Source organism: Spea bombifrons, chromosome 13 (genome assembly GCF_027358695.1).
Source record: "Spea bombifrons isolate aSpeBom1 chromosome 13, aSpeBom1.2.pri, whole genome shotgun sequence".
NCBI lineage: Eukaryota > Metazoa > Chordata > Amphibia > Anura > Pelobatidae > Spea > Spea bombifrons.
The window spans coordinates 24,983,677-25,009,590 of NC_071099.1; the positions used below are offsets into that span (position 1 = coordinate 24,983,677).

At 45.0% G+C, this 25,914-nt stretch overlaps 2 protein-coding genes across 3 annotated transcripts; both read left to right on the forward strand.

Moving 5' to 3' along the window:
* Window positions 1-1,424: 1,424 nt before the first annotated feature.
* On the forward strand, window positions 1,425-7,716 carry SSTR2 (somatostatin receptor 2). Its single transcript, XM_053453061.1, has 2 exons — window positions 1,425-1,715; window positions 5,673-7,716. Exon 2 carries the CDS (start codon window positions 5,747-5,749, stop codon window positions 6,863-6,865), a length of 1,119 nt encoding a protein of 372 aa, XP_053309036.1. The 5' UTR covers window positions 1,425-1,715; window positions 5,673-5,746; the 3' UTR covers window positions 6,866-7,716.
* A 10,021-nt stretch (window positions 7,717-17,737) lies between these two features.
* On the forward strand, window positions 17,738-25,708 carry COG1 (component of oligomeric golgi complex 1). Of its 2 annotated transcripts, XM_053453060.1 has the most exons (15): window positions 17,738-18,059; window positions 18,932-19,164; window positions 19,268-19,449; window positions 19,544-19,714; window positions 20,439-20,595; window positions 20,783-20,993; window positions 21,541-22,332; window positions 22,698-22,844; window positions 23,013-23,174; window positions 23,359-23,480; window positions 23,570-23,678; window positions 23,956-24,065; window positions 24,352-24,433; window positions 24,582-24,631; window positions 25,472-25,603. In XM_053453060.1, exons 1-14 carry the CDS (start codon window positions 17,754-17,756, stop codon window positions 24,606-24,608), a joined length of 2,811 nt encoding a protein of 936 aa, XP_053309035.1. In that variant the 5' UTR covers window positions 17,738-17,753; the 3' UTR covers window positions 24,609-24,631; window positions 25,472-25,603. The 2 variants fall into 2 exon arrangements, with proteins under 2 accessions (XP_053309035.1, XP_053309034.1); XM_053453059.1 differs by lacking the exon at window positions 24,582-24,631 and having other exon boundaries at window positions 25,472-25,708.
* Window positions 25,709-25,914: the final 206 nt, after the last annotated feature.

Below are 25,914 nucleotides of genomic sequence, written 5' to 3' on the forward strand. Positions count from 1 at the left end.
AAGCAGGCAACCACCAGCACTCTATCTGCTGTGGTCAGGGCTACCATCATGCATGATATTCCTCAAGAGAAGAAGTTGGAAGTTGGTCCCCACATTGGCATGGCCAAGCTTGACTTGCCATTGACTCCTGCTTAATGCTTTGAAAACCCTTCTCCTTCATCCTTATGATCAGGTTACCGACCCCAAGCCTTTGTCCTACCAAGCACTGCATACGTTATATGCCATTACTTCAAAAACATTCTCCTTTTTGAGATGGTGTCATCTAATCCTTGAGGCGATTTCTCCTGGAAGTGAATATTGTAGGACAAATGTCACAATGGCATAATGTCTGCCATTGAGCTATGTGTTACCTCTGTTAATCCTTTCTGGTTTCCTGTCTAAGCCAACTCCATTTTCCATTTGACGTGCCTATATAAACCACGTCAAGTCCCAATAAAGTGTTCTTTTGCATCCTGACTGGTGTGCCATGTTGTGACTGGTGGTAGAGTACTTTGGGAGACCCTTTTTCCCCAGAGCAGCGCCTTCACTCGGAGAACCATACCCACCGATCTTGTTGCCGGCTTTCGCTATGAGGAAGACGTCAATGATTGGTTATCCAACCATATACAGATATATATATGAAAATATGTGGTATTAAGAAATAAAAAAAACAACAGTATATATCTTCTGAGATTCTTTGACATTTGTGCTAAATTGGCTCACCTTATCTGGTCTCCAATGGAGATTCAGCTCTCCAGATGGACTTGCTTCTAGAATTACCACCTTGGGGAAAATATAACCTCTGGTTTTAGGGAAACAGGTTATTTGGATTTATTAGCCCCAGTGGGCAAAAATAATTGGACAGACCGGACAGTAAGGGGGACCTCATCAATGACCTTCAATGAACATCTTGATAATTGTACCTATGATGTAGTTTAAGGTGTCACCAGATTTCGAAACAAACGTTAAAACTCCTATTTAAAAAAAAAAGAAACACTTGTTTGGGCTGAGTAAGGACTCGGGACATAAAGGCCAAAAAAAATAGATATATTATACAGAAGGAGGCAGGCTTTCCTTATAGACAGGTTGATTTATGGAAAGCTTGTAATGAAATTGTATCCTGGCTGCTTGTTAAAATGTTTTTATCAAAAAAAAAATATTGGCCATTCAACAATGGCCATTGCAGAGACCAAAACTATAAGTTGATGTTACCACGTAGGTATATATATATATATATACTGTATATATAAAGAGACAGACACATGCAACAAAAGTGATTGCTGGCTGTGGGGATGCTGGAAGGAGTTTCGGAGCCTTAGAAAAAAGAAAGGCTGTTCCCAATGTCTTTGGCGATGATCTTTTTGCTTTGAGCTCCATCTGTGTGTGAAAAGAAGTAATTCCATGAGTCCTCCTCTCTCTCACTCCTGGATCCAGCATCAGATGCAACCAGAGACTCCAACTGAGCGCACACAATCAGAGGGAGCTGCATATCCACCGCACAGGAGACCCTCTATACTGGGCAGGGGGCAAGAGGGTATTTAAACACATATACACCTTGGACATGCCTGAGGGATACAAGCCAAGGAGATAGCTTTCTACAACCTAGCACAGACACCTGCTCCTTTTCACTAGGACTTCTACAGGTGACAAACTTCAGCAAGCGTCACTTTCGCGAGTTGAACTTGCAGAAGAAGAGACCGTGGATTCTCACGCATTAAATAATCCACTTTACGGAGGTAAGTGTGCGTTTCGTGAGGCTCAGCGAGTGAATGTCAGGGGTGGGGAGGGCAAGCAGTCTACTGACAAGCCGTGACATCTGATGGGTTAGCAACCCAAGGCTGGTCCTTATTTTAGCCATTAAGGGTTAAATCACACTCTTTAGGACACGGATATATATATATAAGATATATATATATATATATATATATATATATACACGATATATATATATATATATATATATATATATATATATATATATATATATATATATTAAAAAATGGTATATTTATTCCAGCATCAGACACCTCAGTTAGGATCGGTTGTCACACTATATCTCTCTTCTCTAGATAGATAGACAGACTGATTGATTGATTGATTGATAGATAGATTGATAAATTGATAGATAGAATTGATTGGATGGTAGATCAGGAAAAATCAATTCTGTCTTTCTATATCTCCCCTTCTCTTTTTAGGTCTCCCCCCTCTCTCTCTTTCTTTCTATCGCTCAATCCTTTTCTTTTTTCTCTATCTCTCCCCCTCTTCCTCTCACTCTCTGTATCTCTCTCCCTCATTTTGTATCTTTCTTCCACTCTCTCTCTCTTTCCATGTGTCACTTTCCATCTCTCTCTCCCCTCTCCCTTTCATCTCTCGCCCTCTCTCTCTCTCTCCCCCTCTCTCTCTCTCTCCCCCTCTCTCTCTCTCTCGCTCTAGTTTGCGGTTACTTGTTTCTGCTGGTTGTTTGCTCATCTTAAAAGTAAATTGCAACTTCACACTAATCTTATCGGTGACTTTAATGACGAGCGGGGAGCTGTGTTCTGCTGTTATTATATCTGAATGATTTGCTGGAAGAGCTGAAAGGCAGAGAGAAAGAGCGAAAAGGCAGAAAGAGAGAGAGAGAGAGAGAGAGAGAGGAGAAGGGCTCAAGGAGCAGGCAGCGCATGTGTGTGCAATACGTCTTCTATACAGGGAGCAAAATGGAGCAACGCGTCAGAGGGATGCATTATTTATTAGTTAATATATTGTGCTGGAGAAAACTGACGTGCGATAGGAATTACATATAGATACAGTTCTTGAACATGGATATCTTCCCATAGACTCAAGGTAGTATAAATGCGCAATTCTGCCCCAAAGAGCTTGTAGTCTAGAAGGTAACCATCAAGCCATTGCTTACTGGTGTTCTTCACATTTAAGTAGAATTTCTGCCACCTGATTCCCTTAAAATTGTCTGTTTCACAAACTATGTTGCGACAGCTTAAAGGGGTGAAGTTAATATGGTGAGGATTCTAAAAAATGAACCATGGACTATGGAGGGCCATCTTAGACCATTTTGGGAGGAGAAGCTTGCGTTGGTCTCACACATCAAGGTGTTGGTTAAATTAGGGGAACCTGTGACCCCTGTAAGTTTATCCCAGGAGCAATTCTCGAAACCGCTCTACGGTCTCTCGAAACACTCTAGGTGTCCAATGCAAGTTCTTCTTCCAAGAGGAACCCAATTCAGTCTGTCGAGATGACATTTTTTATCTCGCTGGCACTCCAAGCTTAGTCAATTCAGCCAGAACATTTAAGTAGATATAAAATTTAATGTGTGTGACCTTTAAGCGCGATCCTTCTTATCATCCGTCTAGCAGACGGCGTTACCGGATGACACTCGGTGGGGCTGTAGACCGTGGTACAGGTAGCAACGATTTCCGCACCTGATGATTGTCTGAGGATAAATATTTAGATACTGATTGGAAGAGGCAGCTATTTAATATAGTTTTACCCATAATGAAACGATACAGTGACATCAGATAGGAACAGTTTATTGTCATATTTAACAGAGGCCACCATGGACAATCGGCCGGTACTATGAATTAGGAAAAGGCAGTGACCTGCTGCTTAACGCCTTCCCTGCCAGAAATCGGCTAAAACGAATTTCATGATCAGAGGTTAAAAATAGGGCAATAAGGCAGCTGAGGTCAAGAGCGCGGCTAAAAGCCATATTGTGGCCTCCTCGCTGGCAGGCAAGTATCCGGGACGCAGCTGTGGGTCCCGACGGCTTGTGCCGGGAACGGGTTTGGACTGGAAATCCAAATTAATAGTGGAACAGGCAGAAACCGTGTTAACCCTTTCAGCAAACGAAGGGTGACCAATGCATGCTGGCTACTTCTACCATCACTCTGGTGGCCAACCAGCCACTACTGTCTGGCTACTGTCTGGCTGAGTGTGGTAAGAGTCGTAGCCCAGCAAGCGTAACTTGCTGCCATACCCTGCATTATATAGATTTCCGAATCCCTTATCACAAATAGGAATGTTCTGAAATGTCAGAATCGTTACCCGCCGGAGCGAGGCGGCCATACGAAATCAATATTCCTTTTTAGCCAGCCGCAGATAACTGATTGCTTACTCCCTGTGTCAGAATTTGGCTGCTTAATGGATGCCAAACCACTAGGAATATACTAATCTTGGCATCAACGTAATGGATTGCAGAGCACGGGGAGTATGATATTAATCGACCCTTGTGGTTATACGGAGCGATACATTGAATCATAAGCAGTACCCGAGAAGGGAAATCCCAGAAAGTCGGCACGCATCAGCAGTAAGACTGCAAAGATCGAGACGGTTATATGGAGAGATAACACAGAGACATAGGAAGAGATATACCGAGGAGCCATAAAGATACGGCACACGGTGAACTACAAGCGACATTGGGCTCAATTAAATGACCCGTCTAAACCTTAATTGCTTTGAACGGAAGCGGAAGATCAATGGCTTGCGATTGAGGGACCTGTCTGAGAACAGATCCTATGGGCTAGGATGAAGTTAGCCGAGCATCTGCACTTAAACGGTTAACTGGGGGCTCGTAGAAAAATAGCGCACGTAAAACTGATACATTTCCAAATCTAGAGATTCGTAGACAGCTCGCCGTTAGAAGGTCAAACGCAGGCACATTAACCCTTTCGTTATCAGATGGATGCAATGGAATAGCCAATAGTGTAGTTTATTTATCTAGATTATTTTTTTTTTATAATTACCAAAATATTAGCAGTAATAATGATAATAACTATTAATGCATTTAGAATGGTAAGGAATTATTTCTGAATAAATAAAAAAAAGTTTTTCAAGAGAAAAAATAAATAATAATAATAAAAAATTATAATAAAAAAATAATAATAAATAACGTCAGTAAGTAAACCACAATATATAAAGGAGCCAGAATTGCTGGGGGTGTTTTTTAAAACCCTTTTGTGTTACAATATATATATATATTTTTTTTTTAACACCTCCCAACATTCATTTCTGGGGAGTTTGCCAGCAGCTTGCTACCATGTATCCATGTAAAGTACAAGATGCTTCTGCAAATGAAATCGGAGTTCTGGCATGAAGCCCTGGCAAGTGAATCTTCAGAATTGGCGAAAGCCCAGAAGAGGTTATATAAGAGGTCTTCTAAGAATAATAGAGGGTGTTGCCCTACATTGGTTTTCGAATGCCCCCCCAAAGGGTTTAAGAAAGCTGCTTTCTCAGGTCAACTGACTCCGATAGATAGGAGGTCATCTTAAGGGATCTCTCGGCTATCCTAAGCATGTAGGGTGGAGTGTCCGTTTAACTAGACCTTCTCTACTGTTTGTAGAGGATCAGGAGCCAAACACTATATAAAAAGTAATGTTATAATGTGTTATATATAATACATAAGGTTGCAGAGTAAATCTGTGAGATTGGAGAAATGTATCTTTTCTTTGTGATAGACCGCCATCATTGCTTCCTCAGGACGTTGTCAGTGATAGAGCCTGGGTAAACCCTTGCATTGTACATAGAAATCTGGAAATAGCAATATTTAAGACACCAAAGGAGCCCAAAGGGGTCTAAAGCTAAATCTGAAGCATTGTAATAGGCAGAACCTGGGCATGGTGGGTTAGTTAAAAGTGTTTAGATCCATAGTTGGATGTTCAATTCCACAAATTGTTTCATGTTTTCATTTTGTTTTTATTTAGGTTCAACAAGCGCCACAAACCTACCATGAGTAAAGTCCACGCCTGATCCGCCCAGTTAGTGATAGGATACCAAGATGGAGCAGGATGGCTCAGAGCTCCCCAATATCACAGGGTTCTGGTCTTCTTCTCTACCCCAGTTTGACAACTTCTCTTTGGAGACCTCCACGAATGCATCTGGAAATGTCACCATGCCATTTTACGACATGACAAGCAACGCCGTCCTCACCTTCATTTACTTTGTGGTGTGTATAGTTGGACTCTGTGGCAATACTTTAGTCATCTACGTCATTCTTCGTTACGCCAAAATGAAGACCATCACCAATATCTACATCCTCAATCTGGCTATAGCCGACGAGCTGTTCATGCTTGGTTTGCCTTTTTTGGCCATGCAAGTGGCCCTTGTCCACTGGCCGTTTGGCAAAGTCATTTGCAGAATTGTAATGACTGTAGATGGACTCAACCAATTCACTAGCATCTTCTGCTTGACGGTCATGAGCATTGACAGGTATCTGGCTGTGGTTCATCCCATCCGATCGGCTAAATGGAGGAGGCCCCGAACAGCTAAAATAGTCAATGCCGCTGTGTGGACCCTATCTCTTTTGGTTATTATGCCTATTATGAATTACGCTGGAGTGCAAAGTCACCATGGAATAAGCAGCTGCACCATCATTTGGCCAGGAAAATCTCATTTCTGGTACACCGGTTTTATAATCTACGCCTTTATTTTGGGATTTCTTGTTCCTCTAAGCATCATATGCCTCTGCTATCTCTTCATCATCATCAAAGTAAAGTCCTCGGGGATAAGAGTTGGTTCATCCAAAAGGAAGAGGTCAGAAAAGAAGGTCACCAGAATGGTGTCAATAGTGGTAGCAGTCTTCATCTTCTGCTGGCTTCCCTTCTACATCTTCAACGTCTCATCTGTATCGCTCTTGATTGTTCCAAACCCAAGTATCAAGGCTATGTGGGACTTTGTGGTGGTTCTGACCTATGCCAACAGTTGTGCCAACCCCATCCTCTACGCCTTCCTTTCCGATAACTTTAAGAAGAGCTTTCAGAATGTCCTGTGCTTGTCCAAAGTGAGTGGCATGGATGAAGGGGACAGGAGTGACAGCAAGCAAGACAAATCCAGATTAAACGAAACCACAGAAACTCAACGCACACTACTTAATGGTGATCTCCAAACAACCATCTGAGGATACACATAGTACAAGTGGCATTCAACCGCCAAATGTTCATCTGAGCTATTGGGGATATTTAAATTGTATAGACTTGTAGCTGATGATATGTCAATCTAGTGTTTGGAGGATCAGTTCGAAGGCTTCACTGCCAGACATCTACAGGATCTACACAGGCTTTGGACATAACAGCCAGCCTCTTGCTCATCAACAGTTCCTATACCTTCTAAAAGAATAAATATGGTAACCGCGGCATCCTCTTTATGGATGCTAGTAGTGTAAAGGCGTTCTACAACATCCCGGGATACAATGATGGCTCCAGATAAAGAGCAAAAGTGCAATATCAAATCTCACTGTGCCCATATCTGCAATTTTTCCCTACCCCGAACTGTCACATCAAAGGACTCTCTGAACTGACCCTGTCCAGTGCCAATATCCTGAAAGTTATTGCTAACAATGGAAGCTGCCATACTGAATGGACAATCATATATCTAAAAGAACCTAAACAAAGCACTTGTACAGTCTAAATCTGAATCGGCTATCTCGAGGCAGGAGTGGGTCTAATTTTGGCCACAGTGTCTTCGGGGTTGCTACCACTGTGGTCTTCAGAGGAAAACAACATTAATGTTGACTTATAGTCACAAACTAATCATACCTAGAAAGAAACAAGGGTTGAACAGATGGGCTGTATATTTTTGAAAGATTTCTTCAAGAACACAGATTAACAAATTCACGAGTGATGTTGTTTGAATAGTAACTTTTTTTAGATTTCTATAATGTACCGGTATTAGCTTCGGGATAGTGGAAGAGTCTGTATCTGAATGTCAGGGTTCTAAACTAGAAAATTATGCTGCTAATATGAGATAAAACAGAATATTTACCCTATTTCCATCTTGCAAATTAAAATGCCCCAAAAGCCTCATATACATCAGCAACAAAACACAAGATGGGTTATTTTTGCTAATATATATTTATCAAGAATATTTATTTATCTATCAAAGTGTGGGAAGATGCTTGGCAGTCACACTGAAGAGACAATGTGGTTTATATCCTAAATAATTATGTTGGAAAAATATTAATAGCTTCTAATAGAGCCTATATCTGCCATGTTTGTAAAACTAGAGACTCTATCATTCTTTCGTAGCCAGCGACACGGTAGAAGTCAACAATCTTTAATAGGATTGCATACTTTCCAAGTATCTTGACCCTCTGGTGTCTTAATTCACCTGCGTACTAAATGATAGAGGCGTATGTGCCGTATGAGTAAGCACAGTTGGTCAATCACTAGTCAGAACAGGACGCACTAGGGAGGTCCACCTCCCCCAAGTTCCACCTAGAATCTCCACTCTTCATTCTGGAAGGTGGGTAGTAGAGCCACCAGTGTTCTAAATCGGAATCCTGGGTCCAGCCAAAAGACGTTAGTCACGCCTCACTGGAGAAATGCAAAGTCTTGTCCCCATAGCACCAGAATACAATGTTCCCGCTAAGCAGACCATATTTTCCATTGGTCATCAGGGTTGGACTGGCCAACTGGCACAGCGGGCAAATGCCTGGTGGGATGCTGGCCGACAGAGCCACACACTCACCCGATCTGTTGCTCCAGACGCATATCACTTGCTGGAGCGTGTGGCCAATGACTGGATATGCCTGGCCACGCTGTCTGTGAGCATAAAAACACAGCGTGCCGATGCACCGATACAGCTGTCGGCCGCGCATACACCATCACATTAAGGTCTATTAAACCTCCTACAACAATGGTAACAACTTCAAATTCTAAGCTATAAACGTTGGCACCATCACGATATAAAGTCCTGCCTTGTATTAATGTTACACTGCAATCCCTAAAAGGCGACACAGGGCTGTATATTCCAGGAACGCGGCGTTACGGTTTAACGACTTCTAGATATTGTACAACAAAAAAAAGACGAAGATAGCAGAAACATTTGCTCTCGTATATAATGTTTTAGTGGGCTCCGTAAATCTATACATGAGCCACAAGACATCAGAATTAGGTAGCCATTGGCATTCCAGCTCATGTAAATTGGTTAAGCATTATGGGCTTTGTAGTCCTCAAAGAGCTAGAATGCTATAGGTCCATTCACTCTGTTGGCCACCAACCATCTGTTGCCAAACATGTCTTTGACATAATTATATATAATAAATGATGCTCCAGGCTGGACAACCACAAAGTGTGTATTATTGGCATCTCCGGCAGGTTTCGGCTGGTCAAGCTCATGACCCATAGCCATGGAATAACCTCTGATTTTGGTAAAAGTGCTGTTTTTACAGAGAAGTGAACATGTTGCACCAACCAGTTGATTTGACCGACTTCGCCAAAGCTTAGGTGGTGATGCACCTGGGGAAAGTGCCTACGTACATCAGCCCATCGCAGGATCACGCTGGAACACGCGCTCGCTACACAAGCCTTTTTTTCTGGTTACGGAGTCGGACTTTGGACACTTCTGTACAATTCTGATTATTTCAGTGATGTTCTGGTCAATGCACAGATATGAATGAATCATGGACTAACTTCTCACACGTGTCTGAGAGGTCACAATTAGGGCCGGATTTAAAAATAGGCACACCTAGGCACAAATTAGGGAGGAGGTGCACCCCCAAAGGAATTAATAAATATATTTATTTATATTAAAGTATACAAATTTTGAACTACCGTTTGGTAGTTTGGGGTCACATAGAAATCCAGCGTAGACGGGGTTAATATTGTAAATAACTATTGTAGCCGGAAACGCATAGTTTAATGGAATCTCTTCATAGGCGTACAGAAGCCCTTTATGACTCCCATCACTCCTGTGTTCCAATGGCCCTTTATCACTCCCATCACTCCTGTGTTCCAATGGCCCTTTATCACTCCCATCACTCCTGTGTTCCAATGGCCCTTTATCACTCCCATCACTCCTGTGTTCCAATGGCCCTTTATCACTCCCATCACTCCTGTGTTCCAATGGCCCTTTATCTCTCCCATCACTCCTGTGTTCCAATGGCCCTTTATCACTCCCATCACTCCTGTGTTCCAATGGCCCTTTATCACTCCCATCACTCCCGTGTTCCAATGGCACGTTGTGTTCGCTGATCCAAGTTTAAGTTTAAAAGACTAATTGATCGTCAGAAAACCCTTTATGCAATTATGTTCCAGCCAGAAATGTCAACCATGACAACAGCTGAGTGACCCCAAACTTTTAAATGGTTGCGTATAGAGATATAACCAATTGACCTGCAGACGCCCCCTACGGTGCATAATGTGCCTTTTGGAAATCCGGCCCTTATCGTAACGCATTAGTGCGCCATTTTTCGGGTTCCTGTTCTATGGAGTTGCTGTTTGTAAGGTATATCACGCAGTGTTTCGGTGCGGAAGGTGAACCGTTCTCTTGCGCCGTTTTCTTTGTCAAATTGAATATTTTGTTTTTTTTTTATTTTGTTATATATTTTCAGACAGTGCATAAATTATAATTACGCTTGTGGTTCCAATAAACTGACTGAGGACTGCTGTAAAAAATGTTTTCGTTGCGATAAGTAAGTCTTCAGCGGAGGAATTCATTTACGTAACAAAAGCCCACGGGCTAGACCATAATAACGCCGTTTATCGTCTGTCGGCAGCCACTCGAAGTCACATATTTTCGGTGAATTTTCTTTTATATTTAGTGATTTAATTGAAAATAAAATGTCACCCTTGGGCTGATTTACTAAACAGGAGGTTGCGTTGTGAAGAGCCATTCCCAACGTGCTTCTGCAGAAAAAAAGGGGGGCTGACTGGCCCTGTGTTATGCATACATCCCAACAGCCCGGGTTTTCAGGGACAGTCCTGAATTCCGGGCACTGTCCCATTGACCCACTGTTGAGATGCACAGGGATTTGAGTTCCATAGGGGCATCTGTATGTAATCATGAATATGACATTTGAGAGGGATCCAGCAGCCCTGCAGCATGGAAAGAGTTAAGATGGTCATCCTTCAATATGAGATCATATTTGCATTTGAAGACAACTGTCCCGGAGAGTATGGAATGAGTCCCTAGGCGTTGACATGGCTCAGTGGGCGAGCTGTTATCTACGGAATAGCTCCAAGCACATTATTTCTCCGAATCAAGTCCTGGCCTATTCTCCATATGCGACACCTGCTCCGAGATCCTATTCTCGGCTACCGTTTATAAATATTGACACAAGCCTCACCGCCGGCTTCGGATCAGCGCCTGTGATGGAATAATGATAGGCTAAGAGCTGATAGCACCCTAGCAGCCGCTATTAACTCTTTCACAGCCTAAGGAATCCAAGGCTGTTTGTAAGTTAAAAGAATTAGGGGAAAGACAACTTAATGGGGGGGGGGATAATCATCTGGATCCGGATGTTAAAGGGACAGTCCCTCCAGGTGCAATTTACAGCGTGTGAGAGGTCTCTTAATTATTAATGTCGGCTTCGTATCAGATGAAGCATTTATCGGCATACTGTTTATTCCGCCTATACCCATTCCCATAATCTATTCCACAGGGCAATAGTGGCATCCCCCCCCCTTGGGGCAACCAGACCATGACTGTCAAGTCACAGAGATTTAGGGTCAACCTTGAGAAATTCTAACATAAACTGCAAAAAAAATTTTGCACAAAAAGCTTGCAATGTACTCTAAAGACAATGAGGTTCATCCAGGACCCGCTGGCATTAGGGGGGCCCTGCAAATGTTCCTTCTGGCTCCGAGCGTGACACGCTGATGCTGTAGCCCGATATGCTCATATGTTTTCTCCCTCGAGGCACCCCACTATATATAACAATATAATAAGGGATGCAGACCTCGTATCCATGGAAACGGGACGCGTTTGGAAAGGTTAGAACAATCAGGGATTCCCCTTATTGCAGACATCGTTGGCATTGAGGGTTTTTCCGAGAGCCCTTCGCAGAATTCTCACCAGACCCAGCTGTCCCTTAGACCGTATAACCTAGACAGAGGTGGTAGAGGGTAATACAGTGAGGGTATTAAACATGCATGGGATAGACATACGGCTCCTGAATCTAAGACGAGACCGACGACTGATTAAGGTTGGAGTCTTTGCAGCAGGAAAAAAACGGGTAGACATCAAATTTTATGTGTCTGAGTATTCCATTCGTTGCTATGGCAACTGCTCTAGTAGCGATCTAAATAAAGTGGTTTCTTTGTTTCATGCTCGGTGTGCTTAAAAGACCCGTACGGGTAAAATTTGCAGTTCTTCAGTAATTCAGTTATCTTAGTTCCTTTTCCAATTGATTGTGTTCCCTCTAATTGCATGAATGTCCTGGGATGCCCCCAAAATCCTACCCCAAAAGGTAATACCAACCTTTCAATGGCCCATCACTTTGTATCGACTCACTAATGGTGGCAACCAAACGGATTTAATAACAGTGACTTGCCAAAAGGTAACGATATTCTTAATGAAGTCACCTGTATTCAAGCAGGGATTTCAGCTGTGCCATAGAAGGGAGAAAAGCACCAAATGGGACATATGATGAAATCAGAGTAGAATATGAAGAGTCAGCTCCAGACCCTGAGAATCTGCCCATTTACCCTGACTCAACAGTCTAAAAACAGACCAATCTGCAAGGAGATTCTATTGGTTTCCATAGTGATTGCACCTTGTTAGATTTCACCCCAAGAAGTGCACCTTATAAATAAGACCTTCTGTATTCCATAGAATGTCCGATGATTCATTCATTTCCTATCCGTCTCTGGTTTTTGAGACGCCCGTCTATAGCTTTAAATGCCCCACAACGACATGGACCATAGAGGCTCCAACACCATCTTAAAAAAATATAACATTTTAAAGTTTATAAAACAAGAGAAGTATGAGGAGCGGTTGTCAAAAACAACCAGAATCCATAAGTACGTAAAAATAATAAATATAAATATAATAAATCCAAATTATAAAGACCCACGTTTTAGAGTGTAGGGTGTTTAGATGGTTTGCTGAACTCTGGATAATAAAGAATGGGTCTACGTCTCCCTCTAAGAATGTCGTTCTTACAAAATGTTCCTGTATCCATCAAAAATGTTATTATCATTTTTCTGTATAAAGTTTAGAAATGAGAGCATCCAATAAAACAGCGGTCCCGAGACAGGACGTGGTGGAAACCTCAAAATTGGCGGCATGGACAAGGTGCGTTTGGTCTGTGATCTGCGAGACTTGAGCATTCTACGCGATGATACAATTCGGAGTCCTCGCTGTTTAACCATATAAAGCATATAAAGCTCTAACGTTCTAAAAACCATAAATCCCGGTCATAAAACCGGTTAATAAAAATCATGCTAAGCCAAAACAAGAATTTTTATAGTCACGTATTACGAGAGGTCCAGGTATGCGAGACACGTCTCTCACAGAGCGGCTCCCGATAAATATTTACAGCGATGATTATGAAACATAGATGGGGAACAGATAGGGGAATGTTTTTTTGCATGGATAAAATGCTTTCTGGATTAAGATATCTGAAAGTTTTGAGGGTAACTCATTAAAGGTTGGGCAAAGGCAATGCTTACCCAAGCCACCGCTTGGACAAGGCAAGCTGCCTATAGAAGATACAAGAAAAGCATTAAAACTGGCCATCTAAAGGTCCACCACTAGAGTCCTAGAAGATGATGAAGAAATGTCCCAGGTACCTTTGGTAACCGGGTAAAGCAGGAAGACATGCTTGATAACTTGTTCACCACAAGGGTCCTTCTAGGAGAAGATGATGGCATGTCCTAGGAACCTTGGATAACTCAATGCAGGAAAACAGGAAAACATGGCCTTTAAAAGTCTACTTCTAGGGTTGGTCAAGATGATGATGATGATGATGTCTCATCCCAAGCACCTTCGGTAATAGTAAAAGGAGGAAGATAAGCTTTATAACTTGGCCTTTAAAAGTCTACCTCTAGGGTTCCTCTAGATGATGATGTCTCATCCCAAGCACCTTCGGTAATAGTAAAGCAGGAAGACAAGCTTTATAACTTGGCCTTCAGGGGGAGGAACGAGGGGCAAGAGAGGCTGTACCTCCTAAATATGGACACAGAGAGCTTCACTGGCTTATCACAAGAAAATCTCTTCTAATATCTAACTTTATATAGTCGTTAGTGTTTCCAGTATCCGGGTGTCTCAGAGAAGGCAATATCCACAGCGACTCCTCGATATAATCATGCGGTATGATAGAGGAGCTGCAATTTTTTTGTTACTCGTAGCAACAGGAGGGACTCTCACGCTGTGAAGGCATCTGCTTATATGATGTTTGTGATTTCTGGAGACTCTGCCTGCATGATAACAAAAGAACGATTCACTTAATGATGTGTTTTTTGAAAGTAAGGGATTTGGTGTGGGGGGGTTCTTCCATTGCCCTCCTGCTGTTCCGTCTGGGAGAAGCATTTGAAAGATACATGGTTCTGATTTTTGGAGCCACCTTGTTCTTCTTTCCCATTTTTTGTGCAGGGAACCCCCCATTGCTTTTTGGAACGGTTTCCTATTGGGCTATTGAATATTTTGCTCTTCTATTGCTACAGAAGATATTCCTGGGAACTTTCTGGCTCCAGTTACCCGGACCCCCGGCCGCTTGCGGGATGAGGGTAAGAGGTCCTGCTGACGTCAATGGGAGGACACACGCTATGTTTTAATGGGGAAGTGGGCAGGGAAGTGGGCAGGGAGTGGGGTGTGCCGCAGCTCCCGCCGTTTCCCTTCAGCGACCAGGAGATCCAGAGAAGCAGAGCTTCACCCAGAGTCTCCGGGCAAGAACCCGGAAAGCTCCCAGTTCTGATCTCTGATCCAAGAGTCTACTAGAAAACCAAGGTCCGACCAACCATTTCTTAACTGACATACATCGGGGATCGTGCACTAAGAGCAGTCCTGGTGCTATCTTCTACAACTGGAGCAATCTCCATAGCAACCAATGGAATATGTCTCCTGATTGCTCCAAATCCCCAAAGTCTTATTGACCTCTGATCAAAATGTAAGCTGAAGCCATAAAATAAGATCAAGCTGCAGATTTACAGCAGAAACGAAGCAGCGACGGGATCCGCAATATAATATAATGAACACATAGCCTTCAGCAACACCCAACTACTCAACTTCTACGCCCAAGGGTGTTGCTTATTAATACGTCTCCATAGTGCTTTTTCTGTGATTTATCATGCGTTTGGGTATTTTGAAGGCCATTTCTTATTGCTTTCGTATCTGAGGGCGAATGTTCAAAGTGGCATGAAGGTGACTCTCCTTCTGGCTCTGATCCCGCTTCCGTGTTTGTACATCCAGTAGAGCCAGGCTAGCTGGCCAATGTGTGCTTATTGTGAACAGCCTGCAGATAAAGAAAAGAGGAGCTTGGGGAGCGCCGGAGCCGTCAAGCATGGATTTCCTATAGGATCCTCATTTTCTTCGAGAAGAATAAAGGAAGCTTTTCGACCTCGGAGATAATAATGGCGGATAAACCGAGGGTAGAAATATTGTTTGCAACCCTCTCTCTGCGATCAGATTCAAATAGAACACATTTTCAGATAGGGAGCGATCCCTGGCTCTTGTAACGCTTCCAGTGCTGAGAGATTATATGACGTTACGTATATGTATATAGCGCCAGCAGGTTCCGTAGCGAGGTCAGAGACAATTCCAAATGACGATTACAATACATTAGTTTACAACAGCTTACAAACAACAGACTGCGTTACTTTATTCACCAACAAGGACCAGTAACAGAACTCAACACTCCGTGCCAAGTAAACAACATGGACCTCTCTCTGATTAAAGGGGTAGTCGTGACCATTATTAGTGATCAGAGTCTTGCACCCGGGGGCTCTGGGTATACACATGGTGTGAAATGTATCGAAAGTAGAATCTTAAAAATAAAAAAATATATATATATATATATAAGAAATTGGCAGGTAAGAGATACTGTTTGGGTCATCTAGACTTCTGTTTCTTCTGCTGTAAAGACTCAAACCTTAATCAGTCGCTGGTCTCGTCTTAGATTCAGGAGCCATAGCCCTATCCCATACATGTTTAATACCCTCACTGTATTACCCTCTACCACGTCCTTACCCCATAGGCAAATTTATGGTGCGAGAAAACATGCAAAGATCCCATATAGAATCCTTTACAGACTCTGTATATACTGTATAAGTCCTCGGTCCAAAGCGAACATTCCGAAAAACAAGTGACTCTCTTAGCAATAGAGGGAATGAAATACCGCCACCTAGTGGTGGATCACTGAAAATGCTTAACATAACTCTGATGTCATGCCAAAAGTTGCGACATCACAATCTGCGACGTTATGTATAAAGATCACAACATTTGCGGCGCGTAGGAGGCCTCCATTTTTAGAAGTTACCCCAGCAACTGTCCGTTTTCGGGACGCGGGTAGGGGGTCCCGCTGATATCAACGGGAAAGTGGGCGGGGACTGGGGCATACCACAACGCTGCTCCCGCGACCCGGGGTTACTCCGCGGTTCCCAGAATGATGTCACCTGCAGCCGGCAGATTTTTTTGCCCCGGCTTCCCTGTTGCCTTAACGAATAACCCCCTACCGACGATGAAATGTATTGTTCACTAAAAATGTATTGCATTAATTACCATTAACTGAAGGGGTGTGGTTAGCAGCAGATTGGGGGTGGCGCCTTTCACATAACATTGCCCCCTAATGATAAAAAAAAATACTTTTAAAAAATGTAATAATTACCTAATCGGTTGGGATAAAGCACCCAGGCATTTAAATCCTGCCTTTATTAGGCTTCCAGTATAAGGAATCATCCATGTCACCCTGGTGGGCGTGTCCACTACTACCTCATATATCCTGACTGATGACATCACTGGCCGAGATCACCTACGAAGAAATCCAAAAAATAAATGATTGTCATTAAATATTTGCTCTCTCATAAGATAAACTCTTCGTACATTTGATCTTTCAAAACACAAATGAAAATGTATCGCAAAAACTAGAAATGGACGGAATGCTTAAATAATTGCGTTTTAAAGAAAAGGATTTCTTGTCCTTTGGTTACGGGAATCCGCTGAGTGGAATGTTAACGGTTAAGGAACGATCTGACGGCCTCTGCGTGTGCTTCAGCTGGATAAAGGGGGTGCTTGTAAATATAGATTGTAAGCTCCTGTGACCAGGACCCTCCTTAGCTTTTGAGTCTTCACACAGCAGGAGAAACAAGCAACTAGACAGGGGCCGGATGGGGCCGATCTGTTTTAACATTTTATGTGCACGGATACGCCTGGCGCTGGGTAGGTCCAAGAGCTAAACGGGGACGTAAAGCATCCTTTTTAAGCAATAAACATACCTGCGACATGAAAGGGGCTGCCTCGGTGTCTCTGGGTTTTTGCCCCAATCTCAGGGCAGTTTCTCGGGGTCACACAGTCTGACTCCTTCCTATTCCCTTATGCTGGGATCATATATGAGGTGAATTTGCTCCCAGTATGTAAAGGTTGATATCCTTGCTTGAATACAGGTGACTCAGTTAAGTTTTAATAGTGAGACATCCAGTTTCCATGGAGACCGGTATTTGAGGCATTTGGGGAGTCTCTACACAGAATATTAAAGGGTTAATATTTTAGGGCTCTCAGGGGCCGCTCATTTAGAAAGGCCTCAGGTATGGCCATAAGTAAGGTGGGTTTCAGCACCTGGCGGCCTACTGGCCACAACTTGGCTACCAGACTGGCACAGGTTAAATACCCCGGCTGGAAGTGGATACTGGGAGTAACCTGACTGAAAAGGGATGTTGGGGATTGCAGTTCAGCAGCCTGGAGCGTTATATGTTGGCTACTTGGAGGGAAGACGATAATGTGAATTGCAGTACGGTATTTAGGGCTCTAGGCTGTAAAGAGAATGTTGGGAGTTGTAGTTCAGCACATACAGGCTGGCAGGACGTGATCATGTGATCCTTCAGCTTCCACTTCCTTGTACGCTGGCAGGTGTCATGGCGGCCTCGGGGAAGCTCAGCGATCTCCGGGATCCCAATGCCCTGTTTGAGGCTCACAGCGCCGAGGAGATCCGAGGTCTGGAGCGGAAGGTGCGGGCCGAGATCGAGCATAAGAAAGAGGAGCTGCGGCAGATGGTCGGGGAGCGCTACCGGGACCTGATCGAGGCGGCGGACACCATCGGGGAAATGCGGCGGAGCTCAGGCTTGGTCCTGGGGGCTGTACGGGACATGGAGCGCTACTGCGGGGGACTAAAGGGAAAGCAGGGGCCAACCGGGAGCCAACGTGACAGCAAGACCTCCAAGGTAAGAGAGACGAGGGAGGGGGCTCACCTACCTGTCACTGGGGACACACACACACACACCACACCTACCTACCTGTCACTGGACGGACACACACACACACACCCACACCCTTACCCCTACCTGTCACTGGGGACACACACACACACACACACACACACCACACCTACCTGTCACTGGACACATACACACACACACACACACACCTACCTACCTGTCACTGGGGAAACACACACCTACCTACCTGTCACTGGACACATACACACCACACACACCTACCTGTCACTGGACACACACACACCTACCTACCTGTCACTGGACACACACACACCTACCTACCTGTCACTGGACACATACACATACACACCACACACACCTACCTGTCACTGGGGAAACACACACCTACACACACACCACACACACCTACCTGTCTCTGGACACACACACACACCTACCGGTCACTGGACACACACACACACACACCTACCTGTCACTGGACACACACACACACACACCTACCTGTCACTGGACACACACACACACACCTACCTGTCACTGGACACACACACCCCCCCCTACCTGTCACTGGACAAACACACGGTCACACACACACACATGGACCCCTACCTGTCACTGGACACACACACACACACCCCTACCTGTCACTGGACACACACACGGTCACACACACACGGACCCCTACCTGTCACTGGACACACACCTACCTGTCACTGGGCACTAGAGTTAAAGTTCCAGTGCATTAAAAAAAATAACTGGGGGGGGTTGTATCCAGAGCTTGGCTACAGAGCGAGTGACCATAAAGCATCCTACTTAATCGCAGGTATTAACACTTTATTGTCTGCATTGTTTCATAGTCCCAGGAGAAATTCTACAGCTCCGCCGCCCAGATCCGACTGCTGCTGGAGATCCCTGACAAGATCTGGAGCGCGATGGAAGCGTCTCAGTACCTGCAGGCTACTCAGCTCTACCTGCTCTGCTGCCACCTGCACAGCCTCCTCCAGCTGGACTCCTCCACCTCTGTCTACAGTCCGATCCTTTCTAGGTTCCCCATTCTCATGCGCCAAGTGGCTGCTGCCGGAGTCTTCCGGTAAGTTCCCCAGCTGGGTCCGCTTATTTTCATTTTTTCATTTAAAGGTACATGCCAGAAGTTCATTCTTGTATTCAGAGATGTCGACCTGATGTCTTTCCAGGTCCACCATCCTGCAGGAGAGCAAGTCCTTACTGAAATGTCCTTCTGCCTCCGACCAAGCCGTGGCAGAGGCTCTCTGCTCCATCATGCTTCTGGAGGACAGCTCTCCACGCCAGGCTCTCGCTGAATTCCTGCTTTCCAGAAAAGCCGGGATCCAGCAGCTCCTTAATCAACCTCTTCACAGTGAGTTCTGTCCTCGCAAGTCTCCTGCAAGATGGCCAAACCTCGGGATAGCCTCCAGATATTAAACCAAAACGCGTGTCCGGTTGCTTCGCAGGCTCGGGAATCAAGGCCCAGGTGTGTTCACTGGTGGAACTGTTGGCCAACACCTTATACCAGGCTCATGCTCTGTTTTACACGCAGCCTGAGGATGTGCCCTCCGATGTCGGACTCCCCTGCGGACTCCTGTTTTCTACGTTGGAGACGGTCACTGGACAGCAAGCAGGCGGTGGGTTCAGTGTATGAATAGTGCGTATACACTACCGTTCACTTAGAAATTCCCTTTGTTTTTGAAAGAAAGGACGTTTTGTCCAACATGAAACGGCTCAGGAATCCAGCGCAGACGGGGTTAATGTTGTAAATGACTATTGTACCTGGAAACGGCTGATTTTTAATGGAATATCTTCATAGATGTCCTGAGGCCCCTTATCACTCCCATCACGCCTGTGTTCAATGGCCCTTTATCACTCCCATCACTTCTGTGTTCCAGTGGCCCTTTATCACTCCCATCACTCCTGTGTTCCAATGGCCCTTTATCACTCCCATCACTCCTGTGTTCCAATGGCCCTTTATCACTGCCATCACTCCTGTGTTCCAAAGGCCCTTTATCACTCCCATCACTTCTGTGTTCCAGTGGCCCTTTATCACTCCCATCACTCCTGTGTTCCAATGGCCCTTTATCACTCCCGTCACTCCTGTGTTCCAATGGCCCTTTATCACTCCCATCACTCCTGTGTTCCAATGGTACATTGGAATCCAAGTTTAAAAGGCTAATTTATGGTAAGAGAACCCTTTTGCGATTATGTTACAGCCAGAAATGTCCTTGTTTTCCATGAAAACAGCTCGGTGACCCCATACTTTTGATTGGTATTGTGTGTATAATTTTGGAAGAAAGTCCGTTATTAAACTACTAAAATAAAAAAATCACATTTTTATTATTTTCTTTACTTTAGGAAAAGGTATCACAGTTCTAAAGGAAGAAATGAAATCTGTTAGCTGGTTCAAATACCTCCCGCCGTCCATAGTGGATTTTCAGCCCACGTTGAGGACGTTGGCGCATCCCATAAGCCAGGACTACCTTCAGGAAACCCTGCAACAGTGGATCAACATGTACGGAAACAAACTTTTGTGTGTGTGTGTGTGTTGCAGTACGCACCTTAATGTTGGAAGTCCTTGGGGGTTGTATGCATTACTAGGTCGTTCCTATCTGGCTTAGGAAAGTTTAAAGTTGCGTAGCTTGATGACCCGTTGGAGAAATGGTGGCAAGACTAGTAACCAGCGTTCCACTCTTCCGCAGGTGCAACGAAGATCTCAAATCCGGCATCTCTTCCCTGCTTGTGTACGTGAAGAGCCTGAAGGGGCTGGCCGGGATCCGAGATGCCGTGTGGGAGCTCATGACCAGCGAGTCAATGAGCCAGAACTGGAACAAGGTCTGCAAAAGACTCCTAGACCGACCGATCCGCTTCTGGGAAGACCTTCTGCAGCGGATATTTTTGGAAAGATTGCAGGTACGTGTCCCATTTGGTCATCAAGCCTTAGTATAAGATGGAAGAGATGAGGACCAAGTATGATGAAGTTCCCAGTCCTTGCTTCCTATCTAAAGATCTCCCGGATGTATTGAACATCCTCTGCACACAAGGGGAGACTTTATGGCTGGAGTGTTTTCTCAGGTCCATTTACTGAGACTTGCCTGCAGGACACGTTCTTGGTCATCAGGGCCACCCAACAGTAAGGTTTGCAGGATCTCCCCAGGATCACTTGCCAGTAGGAGGTGGCTTCTGATCTGCCCCGGGGAGGAGGAACTTGGCAACGCTTTTTTGAAAGGTTTTTACTGGCGTGCTCTGTTTGATTTCAGTAGGTAAAGTATCATCCAAAATGTTATTGTCCTGTTCCTTTGAGACATCGTCACCGTGTTATGTATTCACGTTGGTGAAGAGATGGTAATTGAGCTTTTCTCAAGCCTTGTGATGCCTTTAAGAGTTTCATCTTTGGTGTTGATCATTTTCATTTCTGCCATTCAGTATGAGTGTCTCATGATCTCGCTATGTTTTACAGACGTTGATCAAGGAAGGCTTTGAATCTATATCCAGCTCCTCTGTGCAGCTTCTGGTGTCCTCGCTGCAGGAGCTGGAAGGGAATCCAGAAACCTACAAACATATCCAGCACGAAAACAACATCTGTTCCTTCCTTTGGTCGGAGAACCCGGGCGACCTGCCCTCAGATGCCGCGTGGGTGAACGTGGGAAGCCGCGTGTCGCACCACAGAAGCGGCTTGTCTCTGAAAGCCCAAGCAGTCACTCCGTGCATTCAGAACTTCTGTACTGCCCTGGACTCCAAGCTGAAGGAGAAATTGGAAGACCTTTTCTCCTACTTGCCCCGGGATTTACCTGAAACTCCGCTTCAGAATGACTCTCTCACAACAGCAGCCAAGCTGTCTGCTTTCGACAGGTACAGCGATGCCACCACGGTGCAGGAGATGTTGAGACGCCATTGCCTGTCTTGTATGGAGACCATCCAGAACTCTATCACAGTACAACTGCAGAATGCAGAACGGACTAGGCCAGCAGAAGAGAAGACGGCGCTGTTCAGCCCCAAGCTTTGCGCGGTTCTTTTCTTGGCCAGGCTGTGCCAGTCGATGAGCGAACTGTGCCCGCACTTGAAGCAATGCATTGTGGGGAAGTCTGGCGGCTCGGAACAGATTACTCGGGAATCGCGGTCTTCCAAGAAGCCAGGAAAAGGGAAAACCGCAGATGCGGCCCAGGCGACTTGCAAGTGGCAGGAGCTGAAAGACAAGATGATCAACCAGTCCCTGGATGCGTATCGCATTTGGAATTCCGCTGTGGTCAAAGTAGGTCCCCTTCCTAAGCCGATACTTTGTATCATGTCTAGGAGTCCGTTTATTGCTAAAGTTATTTTAAATACACTTGTTGGGGTTAGAGTAGAGCAGCAGAGACGCTCTGTTTGCTATTTTAACCACTTTGTGGCATATTTGCCTTTTATACATAACCCTCTGGTGGGTCATAATATCAGTGGGGGCAATGTGTCCTGCCTTGGTGCAAACCAGTTCCACCTCCAATATGTCTCCTTGCTTGTTTGTAGTTCTTGACGCCCCTCTGAATATATAGACGTTTGCAAAAATAAACCACAAATTTTACCTTATATTACATGTTAGAGTTCTTGTTATATTAATGCATTTTCCGTATTTATCCGCAGAATCTCGTTCATTCATTCGCACGCTCCCTTCTGCAGAACAGCGCGGGAACGTCGCTCGCCACCGCCACCTACTGGGAAGAGATCGAAATTCAAGAGGAGACCGAGGCTGGGAGCAGCGTGACCTCTAAAATCCGTCTCCCTGGACAGGTGCGTCTTTTGTGCTGTCAATGTATTAACATATCGTATGCTGATGGCATTTTGAGACTGCAAGTTATTACCCTGCTAACGCCTGGTAGGGGGGTATTATCCAGTAACTGTCTCTGCGCATGCACTGTGATGGCAATCTCTGTGCTGAGTGCTTGTCTCTTGCCATAGTGCTCCTGGTACATCCAGACTCTCCTGTTCAGCCTGTGCCAAGCAGTGAACCGCGTAGGGGGACACGCTCTGCCCAAGATCACCCTGCAGGAGCTGATGAGGAGCTGTCTGGAGGAAGTCCTCAGCACCTATGAGAGGCTTTGTCAGGAAGCCGTGGGCAAGGTGAGATTTGTAAGCGGGGAATTAACTCCTCGTGTCTTGTTTTTGGGCCACCCATTAATCCCACTCCACTCAAAGACCACCCAACGTCCCATAGATTCTGGAATGAATGAAAAGTCTATGATGTCACTATAGCAAAGGTCCTCTAATAAATAAATCAAAATGTATTTTCCTTTTTCTTGCGCAGCACAAAAAAGCGACCTCCCTCACCCAGAGCAGAGCCCTGCAGCTTCTCTTCGATCTCCGTTACATAAACCTCGTCCTTAGCGCTCGCTCAGACGATGTGAAGAAGAGCAGGGAAAGTCAGAGGTGTGTGTTTAGGGCAGGTTCGGGGGCATCTATTTAGGATGGATGGAAATCTATATGGGTTGTTAATTAAGCGCATGGTTTTGTCCCAGAGTTCAGCAGGTCGCCGACCAGTTGGAAAGCTGCATCGACCCCTTCGACCTGGACGTCTTCACCCCGCACTTGAATGCAAATCTGAACCGTCTGGCTCAGCGAACCTCAGTAAGTCTTTTATCCAGAACTCGCCAAAACATGGCGGGCTCTGCCTTCATCAAAGCAACTCCACAGGGAAATGGTTATTGAGTTAAATACCACGGGCCTCGAGGGCCGGTTTGAGCGATGAGCCCATAGAAGGGCTTTCCTGCTGTAGAGGAGGGTTCCTCGGAATATCTTGGGGTGGTCGACGATTGGTTGGTTTGACCCAGGAAGAGTCTTTATTTTCAAGTGATGTGAAGTTATTAGGCGTTATAAGACATTGGATATTTTTGGTGCCGTGCAGGTCTTATTTGGGTTACTGACCGGAGCAGAAAGCCAGTTTACCGGTAGGAGCTCCACATCAGGACTGCAGGAAACACACAACGTGCTGCCGTTGGCATCCGGTCAGATACGGTAAGACCCCGGTCATGTGACGAAAGCAGGATCTCCGGTGGGCCGGTCGGGTAATATGGCCGTCGGAAGGGTTGCGTGCCCATCATCCTCTCTGGTGCTGTGTACAAAGCTTACAGGACTGAGACGTTGGTGGGTGCTCGGCCTCCCGGCCGCCATGTTTATACCCATTAATCTCCGTGCCGCCCGTCATAGAGCTTACGGCAGAAATCGTTCGGTTAAGATGACCTTAAATTGGAACTTGTATCGTTTTGGTGAAATATGACCAGCATTTGTTGTTACTTTCAAGGTTCGGGCTTCTACCGCTCAGTATGTCGAGCTCGCGGAAGACGAAAGCATCGAGCAGATCCGCGGAGGACGTGAAAACGCAGGTGGGTTAAAATTTAAGCGCTGGACTGAAGTCACAGCGTCTTGATCTATACGTTCCGCCCCAAACCCACGTTCGTGCAAAAATACTACAAATTGGATTATTTATAGATTTCTTGTTTTTTTCCTGAATTCCTGTAACTTCCCTTCTAGCTGTCACCCGGTGACGTCCTACTTTAGAAAGGACCAGCTGCCCCAGTTAGGTATTTAACCCCGTGTGCAGTGTGGCTTTCTCCCCTGCTTGCCTCTATCTACCCTTTTTACCCTTTTTTTTTGGGGGGGGGGTAATAATTATGAATGCTGGTGGCATGGTGTGAACATTAAAACATTTTACAGAGCAAAAGCGATGCTGTGAAAAGGCTTTGCGTCTTCTGACGGTTCTGCTTCTTGACTCTTGCGCCTGAGCGGCGGCCGGGAGCGGCGGGATTCTTGGGGCAGAAAAGGAGTCATTGATTGAGTTGAGGTTGAGCTTATTAAACCAAGTAGGGGTACATTGAAGCAGCGAGAGGCAGCCTGGTATTCTCAAGGTACAAGAGGAATGAACTTCGGGGCTAAATCGATCCATAGAATGGGTTAAAGATGCAGTTCCACTCTGCGGCCCTGAGTGCTTTTAGAACTAAATGTAGCGGTAAAAACCCAGTCCCTTTCCCCGAAGTAATCATTTGATCGCATAATCTTTTTGCTTCAGTCATAATTCTAGTTGGGAACGCTTGTCATGTGACTTAAAATCAGGATGTTGTCATAGAAACGCAAAAACAAGTTTTGTGTTGGTTTTATGCGATTAAACCTTGGAAGAATGACCTCGGAGATGTCAACAGAAGCAGAACAGCAGCTTTATTATCCAAGTTCAGATGTATATTCCAGCTGCGGTCTAACATCGTCCTTGACCGTGTTTCCCGACGATGCCCATCATCGTCGGTAAAGCAGGAAGTTGTATCTCACTTCCTGTTTGCCGTGTGCGTTCTTTAATCGGGAGCACAGGGTAACCGACGCTCACGTAGGATTATATCATCTTTCTCTCATACATTGTTGTCTCGTGACAGGCGTCCATCATAACTCCAGTGCAGGAAGAGGAAACCTTCCGCCCGGGCTCCTTGTTCAGACAGCTGGCCACGCAGGAAGAAGACACGCAATCCCCCTCGCTCTTTAAGCTGGGGTGGCTTTCCAGTATGACGAAATAACGCCTTCTCAGAGCTCCTGCGCACGGCGAAAAACTTTGAGTAAATTAAATAATTTTATTGTGCAATAAACTCTCTCTGGATTGGTCCACCTGGTTGCCGTTTCGTTACCTGACCCCTACTTGTGATACTTTTTTTTTTTTTTTGGCCGACTGTATTTTGATTTTTTGTTGGTATCTGATGGGTCGGCGTCCCTAAAGCTTTGCTACAGAGGATTAATATTTTTAATGGGGTGGGGGTCGTCTGTCAACAAGCTTTATTGGAAGAACAGCATCAGTCAATCACCACTTTTATTTTATGAGTTCTAT

Excerpts from the sequence above, each read along its gene's own strand:
- SSTR2 (XM_053453061.1), top strand. The coding sequence starts at position 5,747 with ATGGAGCAGGATGGCTCAGAGCTCCCCAATATCACAGGGTTCTGGTCT.
- COG1 (XM_053453059.1), top strand. The coding sequence starts at position 17,754 with ATGGCGGCCTCGGGGAAGCTCAGCGATCTCCGGGATCCCAATGCCCTG. Across the intron at positions 19,715-20,438 it reads CACTGGACAGCAAGCAGGCG|GAAAAGGTATCACAGTTCTA; the intron begins GTGGGTTCAGTG and ends TCTTTACTTTAG. Across the intron at positions 24,434-25,471 it reads CGGAGGACGTGAAAACGCAG|GCGTCCATCATAACTCCAGT; the intron begins GTGGGTTAAAAT and ends GTCTCGTGACAG.